The sequence below is a fragment of the Tauraco erythrolophus genome, chromosome 16 (genome assembly GCF_009769465.1).
Source record: "Tauraco erythrolophus isolate bTauEry1 chromosome 16, bTauEry1.pri, whole genome shotgun sequence".
Classification (NCBI taxonomy): domain Eukaryota; kingdom Metazoa; phylum Chordata; class Aves; order Musophagiformes; family Musophagidae; genus Tauraco; species Tauraco erythrolophus.
This window is the reverse complement of record NC_141480.1, coordinates 18,706,731-18,725,875: the sequence shown is the minus strand read 5'-3', so window position 1 is coordinate 18,725,875 and position 19,145 is coordinate 18,706,731. Positions and strand designations below refer to the sequence as shown.

Sequence of the window (19,145 nt, the reverse complement as noted above, 5' to 3'; positions counted from 1 at the left end):
TGGTGAGGTACTGGAACAGGTTGCCCAGAGAAGCTGCAGATGCCCCATCCCTGGAAGTGTTCAAGGCCAGGTTGGATGAGGCTTTGGGCAACCTGGTGTAGTGGAGGATTTCCCTGCCCATGGCAGGGGGGTTGGAAGGGACCTCAAAGATCATCTAGTTCCAACCCAAACCGTTCTATGGTTCTATGAAAGCTGCAGCAAGACTCGGGAATAGTTTTGCTTGGTGGACCTTTGAGCCACTTCATGCATATCGGATCAATCGCATGCAGAAAGAGAGAACACTTCATCAATTTATATTGTCCACATTTGGATCTTATCTAAGCAGCTGTAACATTAGGAACTTAATTTTTACATCTTGAATTCTGCCAAGAAATCATGATTTAATTGCAGTGCTTGCTAGGAAAGGCTTCCCATTCCTTTTTCTCTGGAGGAGTTGAGATTTTTTTGGTCTTCACTTTTTATGGCTTTTCTTCTGATCTTGGAGTTTGTACTAAAAGTGATATTTTTACCCCAAGTTCATCTGAGAGCCCATGTGGTGTTCAGACATGGAGTGGCTCTCGGTAGCTTTTTGGCTTCGTCTTGATTTTCAGGCTGCTCTTCAGAACATAGCTTGAGTATCCTGTGATTTTTTTTTTTCCTTTTTATTTTTATAAATCAAGCCAGAAGCCCACTTTTCAGTTACTGGAAGATTTTTTCTCTCTTTTTTTTTTTGTGTGAAAGTGGGCCTTTCTGCTTGTATTAAACAAATGCACACTTTATATACATACTTATGTATAAAAATTAACATGTTATATGTTAGCTGGTTGTAGTGCATCTCTATTTTCTAGTTGTTAGAATTGCTTCAGTTATTCTTCATGAAGGTGGGGTTTTTTTTCTTACTTGACTCTTCTGTTTGCATGAAATGAGGTAAATACCAAAAAGCAGTTGATGGCTGTTTTGGATCGGTCTTTGCTTAGGTTTGCTTCCTTGCATTTGTTTACTACCTCTTCCCATGTAACATGGCAGCAATTTCTTCCACGTAAATTTGTTTTCTTCTGGACTTTCACTTAGCTTTAGTTGTGAATAATCCAAACCCTGAAGAATTCTTGGTAGTGGAAAGATTGAAGTCTTTTGATGAGCAGCAGTGCCTGCATTTTCAGATGAGTAGCATATAAATTTTAACTTAAACACTGAACAGTTCTTGTATGAGGGACACAATGTCATTCAGCTCCTAGTTGTATAGCTGCCACCTTCTACATTTCAAAGCATTAAAATCCAAATCTAGTCACTCTTCTGGGTCCTGTAGTGTAGCATGAATCATGTTGGTTCAGCTCTTTCATGGAATAAGGTAAAGAAATTAGTAGGGAAAGACAATATGCTTAATAATAAAAATAGGATAATTAATGGCAAGATGCAGTGGTGGACGGTTTGTGGCACTTGATGTTCTCTCTTCCAATAGCAGTGCAGATTTCTGTGCAAGGTGTTGGTGTGGACATCTGCATACCCTGCTGCTCGCTTCCAAAGGCACATTTACTGGCTCAGGTGACAATATGCTCAAGTCTTACTGAATGTGTCATTAGGCATACCGTGCCTGCAGCCAGAACTCTTCAGCTGCTCCGTTTGATGCAAGCTCTATAGAACTTACTGGTCATTTTCTTGTTCTTCACTTCCATTATGCAGCTGGTGTGAGGAGGAGGTGGTTTATGAAGGGAATGTTGGATATAGTGCAAGTGCTTTTTCTGCCATACAGCTTTGGCGCAGGGATTTTACTGCTGTCCGTGCACAATACCCACCCCAGCACTGATCCAGTTCCTGTGGTCTGTGAGTTTTTAGTTACCTTTGCTGCTCCATGCCTACCACTGGCACGTAGCTCCTTCACAGTGGTTTATAGAAGTGATGACACTCACAAGAAAGATGGTGATGCTCTTTATTTGCAGGGGTTTTTATCCCTCTGTGGGCTGCTTTGGAAGGAGACTTCACAGCTAGCACGTTTTGTCATCCGTTGCTGCGAGACAGTCATCCCTGTGGGTCAGGAATCTCGTGGTTTTAACTGTTTTAAGGACAGGACAGGTAGCTCTCTGCAGGTTCCTCTTGAGGACCAGCTCAAGCCTTCTAGGTAATGAGCATCACATAGCCTTTCTTCTTCAGGCTGATACAGAGACTACAAAAGCTCTTCGGCCCTCACTGTCCAGCAGCAGCTTGGAGACCCAACAGAGAATTCCAGACTAGGGAATCTAGGGAATTCTTCTTCAAGAGTTTGATGCTGTCTTTTCCCGCTAACGGTTGTAGCATCTTCAGAGAGTCTGAGAGAGGAAAGACCTCAAAGATGCAGGGAGCCTGGTGCCATGGCCAAGCTGTCACTTTTATCTCTGCTTATCAAACCCTCTTAACTTCATAATGAACAAAATATTAAGCCCTCTCTACCCTGATGACGTAAGTTTGTTTGCTTCTGCCTTTCCTCTGCTGCAGTCAGGAGGGTTTTTCTTTTTTCTCTTTGAAGAAAGCACGCAAAGAGCAAGGGTTTGGATTTTCATTGCCCCTGGTGTAAATGCCTAATGCTTCAGGAGAAATCTCTATGTATGTAACACATGTGTATGTTCCTTTTTCTTTTTTTCTGCCCCATTTGTCCTGCAGGAAAATTGTGTGTTCAGAGGGAACAGAAACTCCTTGGTTTATGGGATTAAGATAAACCCACTTACTCTGCAATAACATTCACAAGGATAAAAATGCAATCTCTAGCCAAGGAGCTGAACACAGTGTACATTATCAAACAGGAAAAAAAACCCTGTTCCTAGTAGATTATCCACACTTCCAATGTATAGTTAATGTTCCAACTGTTAATCCAGATGAATTGCATCTTTTTTTACTGTACCAGTGAACATATTCTGGCATGGTCAGGGCTTGGCTATACCTCTCCATCTTGGACTGTTTTCTATGTGTACTTTTCTCTCTGAATGCCTTTTTTATCCATTTATGCATTTCTTCAGCTGCCAAATGGCTCTCCTGCTGTGGCAGATGCTTTGGCTTCGTGCTTGGTCTTTATCCCTTGCATGTCCAGATTTTGTTGATTATACAGCATTTGTCAGCTACTTGCTGCTCTTGCTCTAGTGAGCTGTTAGGAGAGTGTGAGAAACCTTTTTTTATGTGTGTGAACCAAGGAGATAGTGTTCTGCAACATCTTGCTTTTAATGGTGAAACCCAACTTTAAAGGCAGTTGTCTTAGAGACTTCGAGGGGATCTGTAGAAAATAGTGTAGTGGGTGTTGCATATATTGGTGCTAGATTTGGTGCCATAAATATGCAAATAAACCAAAGGGCTCTTCATTATTGACTCCCTGGTGCTTGTAACGGTCCATAAACCACAGTGATTTCTTCCTCGCCCCTCATACATGCATGTCTACCTACTTGGCTTTTACACAGCTTATTAAGATATCTCCTGGAAGGAGGTTGCAGAAGAAGGCTTTTACTAACTGCAATATTCAGTAACAACCAGAAATTTCCTATAGCCAGAAGCTTTAATGTGGTTGCCAGTATTACATTAAACGTGTTCCTTTTCAGAGGGTCCTCCAGGTTGCCCACCCACTCAGCCGTATTCAGTCATCTACAATAATGTTATTTCTCTATACGTCCACATCTGTTTTCACTCCGTTGCCAATTGCAATGCTGCTGCATATTCTCTGTGTATTGTGGCGACTTTCCCAGCGGATTGAAAATTTACGCAGTGTAAGGGGATTTTACAAGTTCTCGAAAAACATGCAGTATTTTCCCACAGTAGCCACACCGTAGAGCGCCCAACTGAAATGACATCTCCTCACAGAGCGAAAATGTGCACCTGCATGTGACTTGCAGCTTTATAGTGCCTTCACGTAGACACGCATGATACTTTAATGGCTTTTATTTGAAGCCAGCATTTTCTTATGGGGAGCTTGTTAAGTAGCTTCCTATAGTGAACTTCTGAGAATTGAGCCAGCCAGTGTCCCAAATGTCTGCTGAGTGTACTTTTACTGGCTGCTGTTTTGTTTGGGAAACTGTTACAAGCCAAACTTGTGATTTGTGGTGTTCTTAACATGTTCTGTAGGTATGGATAATCACTGTTGCAGGAAGCTGAAGCGTGAAAGTGCTCAAAGGGTATTTGAGCACTCGGCACCTCGAGTAATCCAGCGTGTGTTATGTACAACTGCTTGTTTCAGACCTTTCCAAGAACGTTGCTTTAGGGAAAACTCTCCCTTAAGACTTCTTAGATTTGAATATGTGAATGTATATGGTTTCTAAAACTATTTAAATTTGCTAACTCAAATCTGTGATGCTTCATCTCCTGTGTCTTCAGTGTCAGTATTGCATTTTCAAATATCTTGCCTTCACATCTGTAATTATATTGGTCCATGCTGTCAATGTCTGCAGTCCTCTCCTGCCTCTGAGGGTCACCTCTGGAGCAACAAAGGAGTTAAAGGGTTGCAGTTCTGCCTTCCTAGCACAGATGATAAATCTTCAGATAAAGCTTGAGAATTGCCTGTCCTTCCTCCTCAAACCTCCACCCCATGCTGAGCAGTCTGCCACCTTCAAGGCAGGAGTCCAGGGCTGAACCAGCACAGTGTCAGGTTTGAAGCCCGGTCCCAGGCTGGCAATCAGCACTGCACTAGCTGGCCAGAAAAGCTGATCCCAAACTGCCACATGACTTGCTGTCTTAATTTCATTAGTTTCCCCACCAAATGGGAAGAGAACGAGAGGGCATGGATAACTCGTTAGCATGCTTCTCTAGAAGCATCTCTCAGTACTTGTGATGCAGACAAATCCCTGTGGCACGTCAGGTTTGTATTATGACCATGTATGATTCTCTCCAAGTTGCATAATGAGAGACAATTGAAGGAGCAAATGCGTGGAAAACAAAGCGGTAGGTTAGTTTTCTCTTGGAGCAGATATGTTTTCCTAGAACGGGATCATAATAGTCACACTGCACTTTTTAATAAATATCTCAGTTGTTTTCCAGTCTCGGAGGAGCTGCAGAGGTGCCTGCTATTGCTTTGAGAGTTAGGATTTGGTTATAAATATGCTTTTCCAAACAAACTGGCAGTCGATCAGCTTCTCCCCAGGTTTCCATGTAGCATTTGCGGGGAAACCCTGGGAAATAGCTAAAGAAATGGCCTGTCCTGGTGCCCATACTGGAAGACGGGAAGCATCCCAGCCTGCCTGGGACCTGCAGGTGTTGGCCTGGAGTTCCGTGCACGGATATGACTGTTGTTGCGAACTCCCTGTTCAAAGTCCCACAGTTCTTCAAAACTGTCTTGGAAGTAATAAAGCTGATGAAAACATGGAAATCATCCTGGTGCTTGAATTAAAATGTTGAGAATTTCCATGCTTCCACAGATTTTAAGGAGGAGGGGGCAGGGAATAAGTTTGGATTATTGAAATCTTGTAGTCCCTGTTCAGTTTTACTTTTATCAGGCTTTAAGGTGTTTAGAGGAAACTTTGGTATTTCAAAATCCCTTTCTAAGATGTGCACCAACAGTTAATAAGTCAAATAACTGGGTAGGGGAAGGAGAGGTCCAAGAAATCCCATAACCTCCCTGTCGGGCTCAGCGTTTCTGTGATGTTGCTCAGGTGAGGCTGAACATGGCACCATGTGAGCTCCTGGTTTCATCTTCTGTCAAATGGTCGTGTCAATATAGGGAGGAACCGAGTTGTTATGAAATGTATCTCTCTAATGACTGCTTTGGAGATTCTCATGAAGGTTAGTTGAGCATAATTTTCACCACCAAACCCAGCTTTTTGGCATGACAAATTATAAAAGTCCTAATTCTCAGTCATTGTGTTTTGTGTGTTTTTATTAGAGGGCAAGAAAAGATACATTCAAGTTGTATATGCTTCAGTTTTAAGGATGACTTTTGTAAAAATGGACAGATTGGTGGGTCTGTGTTGGAGCAGCCGTGCTCAAGCGTGCAGCCTCGTGCCTAACCCCTGGTTGTTTCCCCTCTTGTTAGACGATAGAATCGAACTGGCGATGTGGGCGACATAATTTGCAAAGGATTCAGTGCCGCTCTGAAAACAGCAAAGGTGTCTACTGTTTACAGTACGACGATGAAAAGATTATCAGTGGCCTACGAGATAACTCCATTAAGGTAAGTGCTTTTTTCAGTCCTTCTCCTAGAGATAAGTGGGTGCTTCTGCCTTGGAAAGCTCCCTGCTTGTGTTTCCTTGATTTCTTTTGTCTCTTCGTGAGGCTGTATTTTCCTGTGCAGCATTTATGAGGATGGGATGTCTTCCGTAGGCTGGCAAAGTTCTCATCTGCACTTTGCTCTGGAAACTTTGGAGACTGCCAGCCAGGGAGCAGTACTATATCCCACAAAGAAACGCTTGTGAGATCAGAATTCACACAACCCGAAGGAAGATGCGTGTGCCACTGTGCTTAGCTGTGTCTGTTGTCGTTGCTAGTAGGTTGCTTTCATGCTGATCCTCCATGGTGTTTCCTTTTGCAAAACAGGCTTTTTGTCTTTTCATGATCATTGTTTTTTTGCACTGTTCTGTCAAAAACTTGCATCAAGACTTCCTTAAGCTAAAAGGGAGGACAGGCTCACTCACTGGACAGGCTTAACCACCCATGGATTCTCCTGCTACCTCTAGTTTTCTTCCTTCCTTCGCAGTTGTGGCAATGTTCAAGTCTTGGATCCATGTTCTTGATAAGCCATTTATACTTCTTGTTTTCAACAGATTTGGGACAAAACAAGCTTGGAATGTTTGAAAGTATTAACAGGACATACTGGCTCAGTTCTCTGTCTGCAGTATGATGAAAGAGTCATTGTAACTGGATCTTCAGACTCTACAGTGAGGTTAGTGTGAAGTTTTTGCACAAAAATAATTGGAATATCAGGGCTGGGAGTATTTACAATAATCTCTAAATATCAGAAATCATCCCTGATACAAATGTGGTGATGTTATTCCAAACCCAAGATATTCACACTTGGCAAAGCATCACATTCAATATTTTTTTTTTTCAAATCTGTCTCATTTTTTTAGGGTTAAGAATTTTGAAGGAATATGACCTGACTGATTCAAGGCATATCCTGAGTTGTAGAATGGCTGATGGCCAACTATACAATAATTTCTTCATTTAAGGGTTTCTTGTACTGCCTTCTGACATCTCTTATGACTATTAATGAAAGGGTATTTGGTGTATATGGAGCACTTGTCTGACTGTAATTTTGATGATACTCAGTTTAAATTATTGTATGAATTCAGTGGTCATTAGATGCCCAATATAAAGACGCTCAGGTACAGTTGAAAGAGGCTTGTCTCCTCCTGGTGCCTTACGTCAATACACCAATGTCAATCTCGATAAAACCTTTCAAAAATTAAGACCTGATCTTAACAGCCTTCAGGTACTATAAGTTCAGTAGTGATTTTTCACTTCATGTAAGCTGGTAAGAAGCCCTGGAGGGTGCTACATCCCAATTGCTCCTGGCATTTGCGAAATCTGAATGAATGGTGTAAAACTGAAAAAAGAAACCAAACCCACCATATTGGATAGTATTTGTTTTGGTCTGTTCCATCAATTTATACATCATACAAGCTTTAGTCATTCTGGAAGAGTCGTAGAATTGTTAAGCAGCTCTTTCCCTTAACATTGGTCTCAGCTTAGGCGTTTCCTGGCCTAATTGTTTGCTGCTGTTAATTGTTGGTTGTGAGTCTGAGACGTGAACTAGGATACTTCCCCAGCACCCATCTTCCTGCCTTCCCCAAGCCCTAAGAGATGTTAAACAACCAGAGTGCTCTCCACTAGAGTGTATAGCAGACTTGTGCATGTCTTTATACCATGCATAGCCATCATCTTTCCTTTGGAATAAAATTCTTTTCTTCTGCAGAGTCTGGGATGTAAATACAGGTGAAGTTCTGAACACGTTGATCCATCACAATGAGGCAGTGCTTCATTTGAGGTTCAGTAACGGCTTAATGGTGACCTGCTCAAAGGACAGATCGATTGCTGTTTGGGATATGGCATCACCCACTGACATCACCCTGCGCCGTGTCTTAGTTGGCCATCGTGCTGCCGTTAACGTGGTAGACTTCGATGACAAGTATATTGTGTCGGCGTCGGGTGACAGGACCATTAAAGTAAGTTGGCAGAGCTCTCATCTGGGTCTGCTTGCCTGCCAGGCCAGAAAAGCTGCTGAGGGGTGTTCAGCTCTGGGTAGCCGAGGTGTTCATAAGCACTTCTGGGCCTCTTTCTGTACCCATGAGCAAGCTGCTTCCTCTTGCTAGCTGTTCAAGTCTTTATGCGCGTAACTAAGCTCATAACATTTTTGTGGCTTCTGTCGTACAGTTGCAAAAAACGTAAAGCCCATTCGCCGTTTGAACTCTCCTCTCAAGATGGGTTGGTTTGTTAAATGTGGCGCGTTTTGTGCCTGTTTCCAAGCGGTATTTTTTGTTCCAATTGGCAGTCCTGTTCCAGACATGAAATTTAGCAACAGTTGCCTTTCCTCACCACACCTTCCCAGCAGCTCAACCAGACTTTGCCATGTTTGAAGAATTAAGAGGCTGTATTTGAAGACTATTCCATACCAGAAGATTTGAGTTACCCAGAGCGTATTAATACAACAAAGGCGTTTCCACCCTTCCCTCTCTAGAGCCAGAGCTACCTCAGGCAGTGCCAAAAAGCTCTTGGCAGCCTGATGTCCAAGTATCTGCCAGAGATCCTGCTGCACTCTGCGTTGGAAAATGAACCGCTGGATACTCAATGTTACAATTTCAATTGTAGTTCGTTAAAAATGCGCAAAGTTGATTGAATCATTTAATTTGAAGAAAGGAGCATCCACCAAACTAGTAGCTTGCTAGCAATTTCTTCGGTAAAAATACATGGTGGTTTTGTGTATGTGATAACTGTCGCTTTCAAAAATTATTACTAATGTAGCAAGATGCAAGTGTAATCAAGTTTTTGAAACCATTTGGGGCTGTCTCTACCACCTGAAAATATTTTGTGTACAACCCCCCCAGCTTTTCTCATGGACCTGATGTGCAATAGCAGTGCCCGTGGCTCTTGCCACTGCCAGGTCCCTGTAGTGCCAGTCTTCATGAGTGCCGGGTGCCCACTCTTTGCCCATAAAAATGCTACGCGAGTTTTCATTCCGCTGTCCAGCAAAGGTCAGCCTCAGACTCTTCCATTAGTGAATTTGTAACAGCTTCTATTGAAATTCAAAAACCTTATTGGGGCATAATTCTCAGAGGAGCGTTTGTTTTGTGTCTCACAGGTCTGGAGTACGAGCACGTGCGAGTTCGTCCGTACTCTGAACGGGCACAAGCGTGGCATCGCGTGCCTCCAGTACAGGGATCGACTAGTTGTCAGCGGGTCTTCGGACAACACCATTAGGTAGGTGCCCATGGGTGTTAGCTAATGGTGTCCGTTTGCACGTGTGGACGTAGGATTTCCCCTGCCCTCTGGTGCTGTCCTGCACTGCTGCACATGCAGAACTTCCTCAGTGTGTCTTGCTCTTGGAGCAGGTGAGGTATGAAGGGAACTTAAGTCATGGGAGAGTAAACATATCACATCCCTGCGAAAAAGTTTATGTCAAAGGAAAAATTAACCTTATCTATTGCTATTGTTTACCACCTTGTCATCTTGGAGAGATGAGGAAGATGTTGGTCACTGGTTTGGTGAATTACTTTCTGATCATTGGTTTATACAAATAGAAAAAAGTGTCTGAAAGTTTCCCAAGATAACTTAACACACATCCAACCTTTACTTGTGTACAACTGTGAATGACTAAATTAATTTCGATATACTGCAGCTGCAGCACAAACTTATCTGTGAATTGCACGCAAGGAACGTGTCGTGGTTCTCATGCCTTTTTTTAAGCAAATTACGTGATACCTCCCACAAAAAAACGTTCAGCAGCTTAAATCGCTGCGTGTGAGGCTGAGGGACAGTGCTGAACCTGAGGCACCGGAAAACTTTCTCCTCTGTTCTCTTAAGGCTATGGGACATCGAATGCGGTGCCTGCTTAAGAGTATTAGAAGGCCACGAAGAACTGGTTCGATGCATCAGGTTTGACAATAAGAGGATTGTTAGTGGAGCCTATGATGGGTACGTTTTTAAAAGCAATTTCAAAATCTTTTGCCTTTCTTAGCAAAGCATCTTCTGAAAGCTGTTGAGCCTGGTGTAAGGGTTCTCTAATGGATCGATATTAAACTGCTTGACTGTTTCAACACAGCAGGCTGCAGTTTTAAGGAGCCCAGAAACTGCTTTCCTGGTGCTCTTGAGCACACTCCTAATTTGTGTTATCACTCAAGTTTGACTTTCTATGGAAAGTAAACTTTTGTTTGGCTGAAGTGACGTTCCTTTGTTTCTTCCCTCAAGAATTGCTCCTTGTCAGGTCCTGTGCACTTAGAATAGCTTAGGCTTTCTATTTTTGTAAGACAGAAGTACTGGAAATGTTTATTGAGAACATAAATGTATCGTGTACATACCTAGTTTTAGTGTGTCGTGGATTCAGGACAGCTTAGGGTCCAATTTCTCCCATTTCTTCCTCTGCCTGATTTATACTTGAAGTGAACAGTAGAGTTACAGAAAACAATTCTCAAATTGTGTTTGTCCTCTAGCCTTTTATTTGGGTTTAGTGTCTCACTGGGGTTGGCGATCCCAGCTTAACTCCCACTGGAACTTTGCGCCTCCTCAGTAGTGCTGTGAGCTTTGGAGATCTTCTGCAGTTCCAGAATGGCTTGTGCACACATGGTCAACGTGTCTTTCACATAACCAACCCACTTGGTCCATCACAAAGACATCCCTCTATTTGCTGCTAAAAAGATATGCAGAACTGTCTGTTTTATGAGATTTAGTATTTTAGTAAAGGTATATCCTAACGTTTTGCTTGATCCTGATGAACTAGCTGTAGGGAAAATCTGGCACACTTTCCATTGCTTTAGATGTTTGTTCTATGCTTATACTTGAAACAACGCTTTCATAATGATCTTATTTTACTTTACAGCAAAATTAAAGTTTGGGACTTGCAAGCTGCTCTTGACCCTCGTGCCCCAGCAAGTACATTGTGCTTGCGTACGTTAGTGGTATGTAAAATTAATTCATTTGGGGTTATCTGAAATCTTTTATTTGTAAGTGAGAGGCATTTTAGTACATTATAGTGGGGTAGGGAGGAACTCGGGATGTTTTATAAAGCCTAGCCTGTTTCTTATTCTAAGGATAAAGAAAATTTATATGTTGTTATATCCTGGATGATTTGGATCTGAGCTTAAAAGAAAGATCAAGTTTTTCTAGTTTGAGATTCTCAGATACTCTTTAAAAAAAAAAAAATCAACCTGATACTGTATCAAATCATTCTAGTTATTGGTGTTTCTCTAATGTCATCGTAGGGCTGGCTTTAAATTTCCTCTTTCTAAAAAGTGAGGAGGAATCTTGTGAGCCTTTCCCAAGCCTTTCTCCTCACCTTTCCGTTTCAAAGGAAGAGATGTGAAAGAGGGAAGGGAGGTTGGGTTGAAGGGGTTACCACAGGGACTCTAATCACTGCAGAGGACTGTCGGATTTAAGGCTGTTGCTTAAGTTATAGTTTTCTTTGTAATGAGAGTTTTGGTTTATGACAGTAGATTTAATTAAAAATGGATTTGGGAAATGAAATCATTGTTCTGTTCGCTAAAATGTGCATGAAATTTTACTCCAGGACTCAGTTGGACAAGCTAGTACCAATCTGAAGTTCTTGACTGTATGTGATGGTAACTGGCTCGTTCAGCATGTGCTTGGCCTTCCCCACGCCTAAGGAAGTGCTCATGTGGCTAGAAATGCTGCTGATTTTTCTTTCTATTCAGTCGTGTTTGCACAGAGATGAGATTTAACTATTTTATTCCATACGAATGAGGCGTGTTTAATTTTACTGAAAAAGCTGATTCTTGCCTTTCTGTGGGCACAGTGTAGCTCAGGTTGGAGTTTGGAGATCTGACAGCTTCGCTTAGTTCTCTAATAAAGGCAGCCTACTCATTTTAAATTTATTAAAAATGGATGAGCAGGACAAAGAGGAAGACCTTTTCTGGGCCTCTTAGTGCCATTTTGAGATTTCTCGAAAGCGCTGACGGAGCAGGTGCTCCTCCAGCTCCCTTCCTTGTGTTGGAGCACGGCTGTCTGGAGCAGTAAGCGAGCTGTGATGCTCCACAGCTTCGGCTCGGACCCACTGCTGAAAGATGTGGGGTTATTAGGGCGGTACAAAAGCGGAGTTAGCAGCAGTGCTGAAGGCAAACGTTGTGTAAGAGAAGGAGCCCTGGCAGGCTGGCAGTGCCAGCCGATCTTCGGAATTGCGGCTGCCTGACTGACGGGCTGCTTTTGGCTGTAATCATCTCGGCCTCCGTGGCTGGCACCTCCCGGGGCCGGCTCAGGGTTTACAAGCACTGGTTTTGCAAGCCATGTGTTTTGCTGGAAAAAAAAAAAAAAGGTTACATGCAAAATCAGCTTTTCTTAAACGTGTGAGTAAGTTATAACTAAAGATTTCTTAAGTAGCACATCAGAGTCTGAATACACCGTTTGGTGTCCAGATACACGTGGGAGTACAAATGCAACGAGACGTTACCCTCTTCTTGCCTTGCTAACTGATTTTTGTGTTGCTCACAGGAACATTCAGGACGTGTCTTTAGACTTCAGTTCGATGAATTTCAGATCATTAGTAGTTCCCATGACGATACAATTCTGATTTGGGATTTCTTAAACGTGCCACCCAGTGCCCAGAACGAGACCCGCTCTCCATCTAGAACATACACTTACATCTCCAGATAACAGTCTGCACTTTACTGCCCTCAGAAGGTAAGTCTCCCTCTTTTTATTGGATGTATTATAAATATCTGAAGTTATCACTCTGCCTGCAGGTTGGCTTAGTCAAAACAACAAGCTGATGTTTTCCTTAAGAAAATAAAACCTATTTATGCCAATTCTTTCAGTGTCTAGGCTTTGTATGGTCATGCTTCAGCTGAGGAAACTTGTCACGTTATCTTACCCCCTTCTGTAATCCCTCCTCTTTGTAATTGGATACTTCAGATATTTTATGGAAAGTTATTACTTATTCACAGCATTCTTGGAAATTGAGGAGTCTTGGTGTGTTGCACAGGTATTCCAGATATCCTGTGGGATCAGAGCCCTTTGGAGTTCTCCATGAGTCCGCTCACTGTGCGAAGCTTTGTACCGAGCGTTGTGATGCATCTGTAGTGAACTGGTGTGTGATCTTTGGACAAATGCTCGTTCTGTGATGACCACAAATAGTAGGGAAGGCTTTCAGAACTAAAAATTCCATCGTGGGAGGCAACACGACAGCTCAGAGCTGTCAAACGGTGCACGTGACCGTTGCTGGTCTCGTTTCCGTTTTCCTGCGAGTCAGCTTCGTTTAGTTCTCGGAGCACGGTGGGTAAAAGCTCCGCTGTAGGTCTTTGTTAGGACAGTGGATCCTTTTCCTTGTGTCATCTGTATTGCTGCCAACAATTGCGTTCAAACCATAAATAGCTGTGAGTGCTGGGGCTTGGAAGCACAGAAATGGCCGTACTGAAGCGGAGCCGTCACCCCGGTCTCCGGTGCCCTGTCTCTGCCAGTGCCGAGCTGGGATGCTTCCAAGGAAGTGGAGACACCACAGCGAGAGGAGTTAGGAGTAACATTGGCCCAACAGGAAGGATTTACTTTATTTGAAGTAGATAATGAATAGTTTGCTTAAATATTGTGGGGAAAGCTTTCCCTGCCTTCCTGTAAGCATGGATTTTCATTATCTGTCTATGTATTTATCCCTGCTGTGGCAATGGGATCCTCAGGGTTTTGCATTCCTTCCGTAGGAGCTCTGCTTCTACGCTGAGAAATGCCTTCCCTTGTGAAGACATGCTTTGCTTCTTTGAGATGCTGGTTCTTAAAAATTAGTTTTCTTTCACCTGTAAGCATTCCTCAGGAAAGCGTGGGCTGCCTTTCCTGCTAGCTGAACTCCTGCTCGTTTTCAAAAAAGCCAAGATAATGTCCTCTCTGGATGTGACACTTGGATGTCTCGGCTCATTACGTTTCATGGAGGTTGAAGCAAAAAGCTGGCCGTTGCTAGACTGAGTTGCCTGTCTTTCAGAACCTGTAATTACTTAATCTAATTAGACCCATGGTTGAGGAAGAAGTCTTCTGCTACAGTGATGAGGTAGTGTGCAGAATCGGTGGTTGGTGGAACTTTCTCTTGAAACCACGTTTGGAGAACACTGCTGCAAGGGCAGTTTAGTAAAATTCATGGACTTCTGTATCTTGCCTGCAGTAGGACAACAGAAGTCTGACAAGGCTAAACTTAATGTTTGTGCAGGGTGGGGGATGTGACCAAAACACAAAACTTTCTGGGAGATAAATCCTGAAATGACCCAAAGAGCCAGGTCCTCCAGCGCTGCTTATGTGTGATTTCTGCTTCAAAATTACTGTGTTTGATCCAGGATGGCATACTTGCTTCCTTGTTGGGGAAGCCTTGGTGCTGCCACTGATGGGGATGTCCCTAGGGACTTTGTCCTGCTCCTTTTGAGATGGAGATAACTGCCATTGGCTTCTGTGCCACCTGGCTGAACTTCACCTGAGTGAACTTCTGCTGTGGAAACTCCAAGGCTTGGTGAAGTTGAATGGTTTTCCCTCTCTATGAAAACCTTTTTTCCTCCTTTCTGAGTAATTCTATTTTTTTTTCCTTTGCCTTTTCAGGCAGATGGAATAGGCCGCGTGAGAAGACGACAATAGTTTTAGGAACAATCTCCATCTGTCTTCCAGTTCATACACCAGTGCTTTCTTCTCTTAATTTATAATTTGAGATTGACAAATTCTTTTTTTGGTTTTGTTTTTTTTTAAAAGAAAACCTACAGAAGTATATTGGGCAGACTTCTTTAATTAGTGTTGATTCATGGCAAAGCTATACATAGTGTGTCTTATGCATAAAAGAAATCAGGAGCTGAATAAAATTTTTATCAGTTCACTTGACCAGCAACCTTAGTGTCTTACTTTCCTCTCTTGCCACAATGTGGCCCACCAGACCCACTGTCCTTGAGATTTGTCAGGGAAATAGGAATTGCCTTTGGCAGCGTGTTCTTCCGTCCAGATTCTGCACACTTGACAGTTTTGCACAGCTTTGTCTGACTTGTCCCGTGACGCACAACCGAAACCACGCAGACCTCCATATCCTGGGAGTTGTTGGTGTTGGTAATGACAGTCCCTTAATAATGATTTCCTGTAGAGGAGAGATGCTGTGATGTCACTTTTTGACAGGTTTGTCTGACTTCAGAATCCAAAACCCATAAATCCACATAAAATTATGGTCAAACAGCTAATATTTCATTATGACATTTAATGAAACAGTTTTATGTGCTTTCAGACATTCTAGTTTTCTGAATTTTGAAGCAGCCCCATACACTTTTTTTACAAGGCTTGCAATGTTATGCCTCTTCAAAGCGGATCATTTTTGACAGTCCTGGCAGTTGGCTGCGAGAGTTTTATTGCTTTCTGTTGAATTCCTGTTGTTTATTGTAACATGATAAAAATTGTTACCATATGATAGTCTAATATTCTTATATTAAGTACTAGGCCTTGGGCTGGGGGAAGGGAAGTCAAGGGGAAGTGCCTAAAGATGTTTTAACCTTCCATGGGAATTTCATATCAGAAGAGGGTAGTTCTCCGTAGCCCATAAAAATGGTTTTGGGAAGTGGCAGGTAAAATCAAAATTCAGATTTAATTACACTAAGAACTTGCACTGGCTCTGAGCTACTAATGGGTCATGTGGCTGGAAAAGGTAACCGAAGTAGAAAACTACTTGAGTTTTTTTGTCTGTTTTCTGAAAAACTCATGCATTAAAGCAACTGAACTTGCATCCTGTGCAAAACTTGCTCCTCTGCAGCGTGGAGAAGAAAGGAGAACTTTCTCATGGTTGTAAGTAGGTCACTGTTCTAGCAAGTAGCGTTCAGCGTTTAGCGAGACCGGTGGTTCGCCTGTTAGTCCCCAAGAGGACTTTTGGTTCTTACTACATGTAAGAAAACTGCCAACCTCCAGGTGACCCCCGGGACTAGTGCCACTCAGAATCTTGCTTTTACTCCAACGGAATCCAGAGCATATTCTGCAACGCAGACAGTGTCCTCTGGAGGTGCCTCTCTCCTCGAAGGAAGGACTTCTGGCACAGTGGGAAGTAATTAATGGCAAGCGTTGCCCTAACGTGTTGTCGAAGTGTTGTGTTCCTCACGGGTTTTTTTGATGTCTCCAGATGTTGCTTTTTGATTTGCATCTTCTGGCAGTTCAGCTTGTCTTTTGTCTTTTTCAGGGTTTCACAGTCTTGAACTACTGGATTTTTGGCTACTACATGCCTGAAGATGTCGATTGACAGCTAAAGTCGGAATGGGTTCTAGATGCTGTGTAGATGCAAAGCAGCACAATTCTATATCTAAATTTCTTAATCTTTCCTGCTCTCAGTGGTCGTCTTTGAATTTACTGACTTCGAGTAGATGAATTTCAGAAGCCTGTCCTTCCCTGCAATGAGAAATCCAAAGCTTCATGTGTAAATTGTCCATAGAAACTGAACTCCGATGGCTTGTTTTTCAGAAATAAACCAGAAGTCAAGAAAGGACTTGGCCTAATTTATATTGCTTTGCACTTTTGTCTGACTTTAAAGAAAAAAAACATTCTCCAGTGAAATTTGGGTGCCAAACACATACCCAGAATGTACAGAGCTTTGCTTTCCAAGTCACCGTTGTCCTTTAGACTTGACTCTCATGACAGATTCAGAGCCTGTTTTGTTTGATAGGAGTGTACGTTGGACTCTTAGAAATATTTCGGAATGGCTCAGTAATATTTTTGGATTACCGTTTACTTGTTTCCGCACCAATAATTTCGTTTAAATTAAAGATTACCTGTAATCCAGGCTAGGTTATCTAAACTAGTTGCATAGCACTGTCTTTTTCCTTTTAACTGTGCTCCGTACTACAGCCGTCCTACGCTTCCTAATGTTTGGTATAGTAAAACCTTTCCATGTGTGCTTGCCTCATTCCCAATACTGTATAAGCATGTAGATATAATGTACATAACAGTGGAACCTCCGGGTGCTGGGAGTCAGGATTTCCTGGCACTACACACTAATACAAAACGTGGTAGCACTTGGCAGCAGGATGTTCTAACTACTGGCACTGTAGGGGTTAATGTGACTTACCTAGACGTTTTCTCTGCGAAAGGAGGTTTTCCGTATTCATTAGGATTTTTTTTTAATGGGAACTACATATTTTAAAATGTAATTTCTAAACTTTTTAAAAATTAAAAAAAACGTTTAATTTATGTTCTGTATCTTATATTTTTGTGCCGCAGTATTTACGGATGTCTTTCCTTTAGCACCAGTAGGTCCTCACAGACGCCTGCTGATGTCCTTCAGCATTAGTTTGGCTGCTCAGTGGAGAAGATGCCATGGGCCAAAGTTCAATTTATTTATGTCTGATTTGTAACACTTCCTTCCGGCGGGGCGGAGGTCCCCTCAAGTCGGAGCTCTGGTTACCACGCTGATTACCGTGCTAATTACCCTGCTGGTTTTCTTTTCCATAGCTACCAGCTGTGACCACGTCCCGATGTCTTGGTCGCGGTTCCTCTTCGTTAGCGTGCTTTTCATTAGGAATTCTCTGTAGTGTCTCCTTATGTTGTCATAGTCTCCCCTCTAATTTATGTGGTCGTGTAAATGCTACTGCGTTTTTCTTGTGTCAGAGGAAGACGCGGATAAACGCAAACACGAATGTTTCATCCGTGTTAGCCACGTGCGACCGTGCCTGTCGGTGGCTTTCCTCTCCTGCTCCGGTCAAGCTCAGCGTGGAATCCGCCTGTTTCCCTGGGGAAGGTGTGTGCTGGCACAGAAATGCATTGTCGTTCCTTTGTACGTCCATACGTGTAGTTCTGTCCTCCGGCAGCGCTTCCTCGGGTTTGCGTTTTCCCCTTTCACCATCAGGAGGGTTGGAGGATGTCCGGCTGCCGAGGGGTCGCTCCGGCGTCACCGGCAGGACGGCCGCGGTTGAACGCATCGGTTCTGCGTCGCGTGACGGTGGAGGAAGCGTCCGGCGGCGTTGCCCGCCCGCTCCCCACCACGATGGGAGGTTTTCTCCTCTCCACGTTGAGAGGGGCGTTGGGGTCTGTGTGTTAAGTTCAACTCCCGTTTGCGTGTTACTGCGACAATATTTATTTCATCGAGTTGGCCCGATGTGATGAAGTACGGAAGACTACAGACGCGCTCCTCAGCGTCCGTAAGATCACTTTTTGGTAAGCTTGACAGTAGTTCGTGAAAGTGTCTTACTTTACCCTTCTCATCTAATAGCTTTAATATTAAACTGTTGAAAAAAGAAAAAAAATCTGTCGCAGCCCTGAAGAAAAAAAGTATTTGTTTCTGAAGAATGGAGTCTTTTTTTGTTTGTTTTTAAATGCATGTGTAAGATTTAAATTCCTGTTTTTCCTTGGGAGATAATGGTATTTGAACACGCCGTCTGAACTTCTTTGTGCTTTGTGTAACATAGCAGTGGACTCTCGTGACTGGCACCCGAGGAACTCGACTCCTGGGATTAATGGTAGTGATCCTGGCTGCACTCTGGACTTTGTTTTGCTAACCATAACTGAGCAACTGTACAGTACTGCTATATTAATGTTTCAAAGCACTGGGATAGTCTAATTCTAACTTGTAATTATGTTTGCCAATTATCTGTTGGGAAAGTTGGTGTATGAACAGCTTCTTGAAACTGTTAAATTGTACAGATATCGTTCATGACCTAAAGCTTTGTACTGTGGAATGTGCTTAATAAAAAAAAAAAGGTTTGAACTTAATTGGTCAAATAAATCAGTAACGTCGTCTGACTGAACGCCGGTATCGCGCAGGAGTTAATGGGAGCTCAGCACGCGCTGCTGGAGCTGGTGCTGGTGAGTGTTACCCTTCGGGCCATGGTGGGTGCTGGTGCTGGCGCTGCTGACCCAGTGGGTGCCTGTTCCAACCAACGTGAGGCACGTGGCTACTGGGCCAGAGCATCATGAATTCAAAGTGTGTCTGTGGTGGCCCCGCCACGTGCCATTCTGAGATGGTTTTTCACCCCTCCGTTGGTTACGGCACGTGCCTGGGGAGGACGCAGGGAAAGCCAGAGCGGAGCTGGCTCACCTGTCCCGGGGGAACTTGGACTCCCCTGCTTTGCTGCAGCGCTCCT

The 19,145-nt window shown here is 43.2% G+C and overlaps 1 protein-coding gene across 3 annotated transcripts in view; it reads left to right on the top strand.

The window, feature by feature from the left end:
• FBXW11 (F-box and WD repeat domain containing 11) overlaps positions 1–18,749 on the top strand; it is a 76,825-nt gene extending 58,076 nt beyond the window's left edge. For all 3 annotated transcript variants that reach the window (XM_086621364.1, XM_086621365.1, XM_086621362.1), the window contains 8 exons: positions 5,957–6,094; positions 6,684–6,802; positions 7,835–8,084; positions 9,218–9,336; positions 9,940–10,050; positions 10,952–11,030; positions 12,577–12,765; positions 16,253–18,749. In XM_086621364.1, the coding sequence (XP_086477490.1) occupies positions 5,957–6,094; positions 6,684–6,802; positions 7,835–8,084; positions 9,218–9,336; positions 9,940–10,050; positions 10,952–11,030; positions 12,577–12,738 (978 nt within the window). In that variant the 3' untranslated portion in view covers positions 12,739–12,765; positions 16,253–18,749. The remainder of the gene's footprint in view (positions 1–5,956; positions 6,095–6,683; positions 6,803–7,834; positions 8,085–9,217; positions 9,337–9,939; positions 10,051–10,951; positions 11,031–12,576; positions 12,766–16,252) is intronic.
• Positions 18,750–19,145: the final 396 nt, after the last annotated feature.